The sequence below is a fragment of the Eimeria tenella genome, genomic scaffold (genome assembly GCF_000499545.2).
Source record: "Eimeria tenella Houghton genomic scaffold, Eth_scaff1760, whole genome shotgun sequence".
NCBI lineage: Eukaryota > Apicomplexa > Conoidasida > Eucoccidiorida > Eimeriidae > Eimeria > Eimeria tenella.
Window position 1 is genome coordinate 2,390 of NW_013541589.1, and position 603 is coordinate 2,992.

Genomic DNA, 603 nt, shown 5'->3' on the forward strand with positions numbered 1-603 from the left:
CCGGCCGAGGAGGCGGGGAAGAGCGCAGCAGCTGTGGGGGCCCTGAAGGCGGAGAAGTTTTTCTGGGATCGACGATCCCGATCCCAGCGAGCGTGTGGGGTGCTGGAGCGGGGGCTGCGGGCGCTGGGGGAGTACTGCTGGGACCCCGGAGTGGCCCTTTTGCTGCTGCAGGGGGGCCTCCCTGCAGCAGCAAACGAAAAGAAAGTTTTGGAGGCCCTTGGAGAAGTGGAAGAGAGTCTGGAGAGCCACCCGGAACACCGGCTGTACGTACACCTCAGCGCCCGAGTGGTCCACTGGTCACGCGCGCAGCTGCAGCTGCCGCGGCTGCACTCACCGCTGGCGTTTGCTGCAGCAGGCAGCAGCAGGCAGGGCGAGCCTGCTGCTGCTGCGCTGCTGCAGCACGTGCTGCAGCTCGACGCGCAGCTAAGACTCCAAACAGCAAAACTCAGTGCTGGACTTTCTCCCCAAGACATTTATTCTCCCCACTTCGACAAGCTCGTCGCCCTGGCCCTCACTGCCAGACAGTACCCCCTCCCCAGAACTGCGAGGTAGCAGCAGCAGCAGCAGCAGCAGCAGCAGCAGCAGCAGCAGCAGCGGCGGGAG

General features: G+C 65.0%; 1 protein-coding gene across 1 annotated transcript in view; it reads left to right on the forward strand.

Annotated features, from left to right (window-relative positions):
• The window catches only part of ETH_00036845 (uncharacterized protein), a gene marked incomplete at both ends in the record, with an annotated part of 2,384 nt that extends 1,832 nt beyond the window's left edge, over positions 1-552 (forward strand). The window contains one exon of the mRNA XM_013373811.1: positions 1-552. Coding sequence (XP_013229265.1) covers positions 1-552 — 552 coding nt within the window.
• Positions 553-603: the final 51 nt, after the last annotated feature.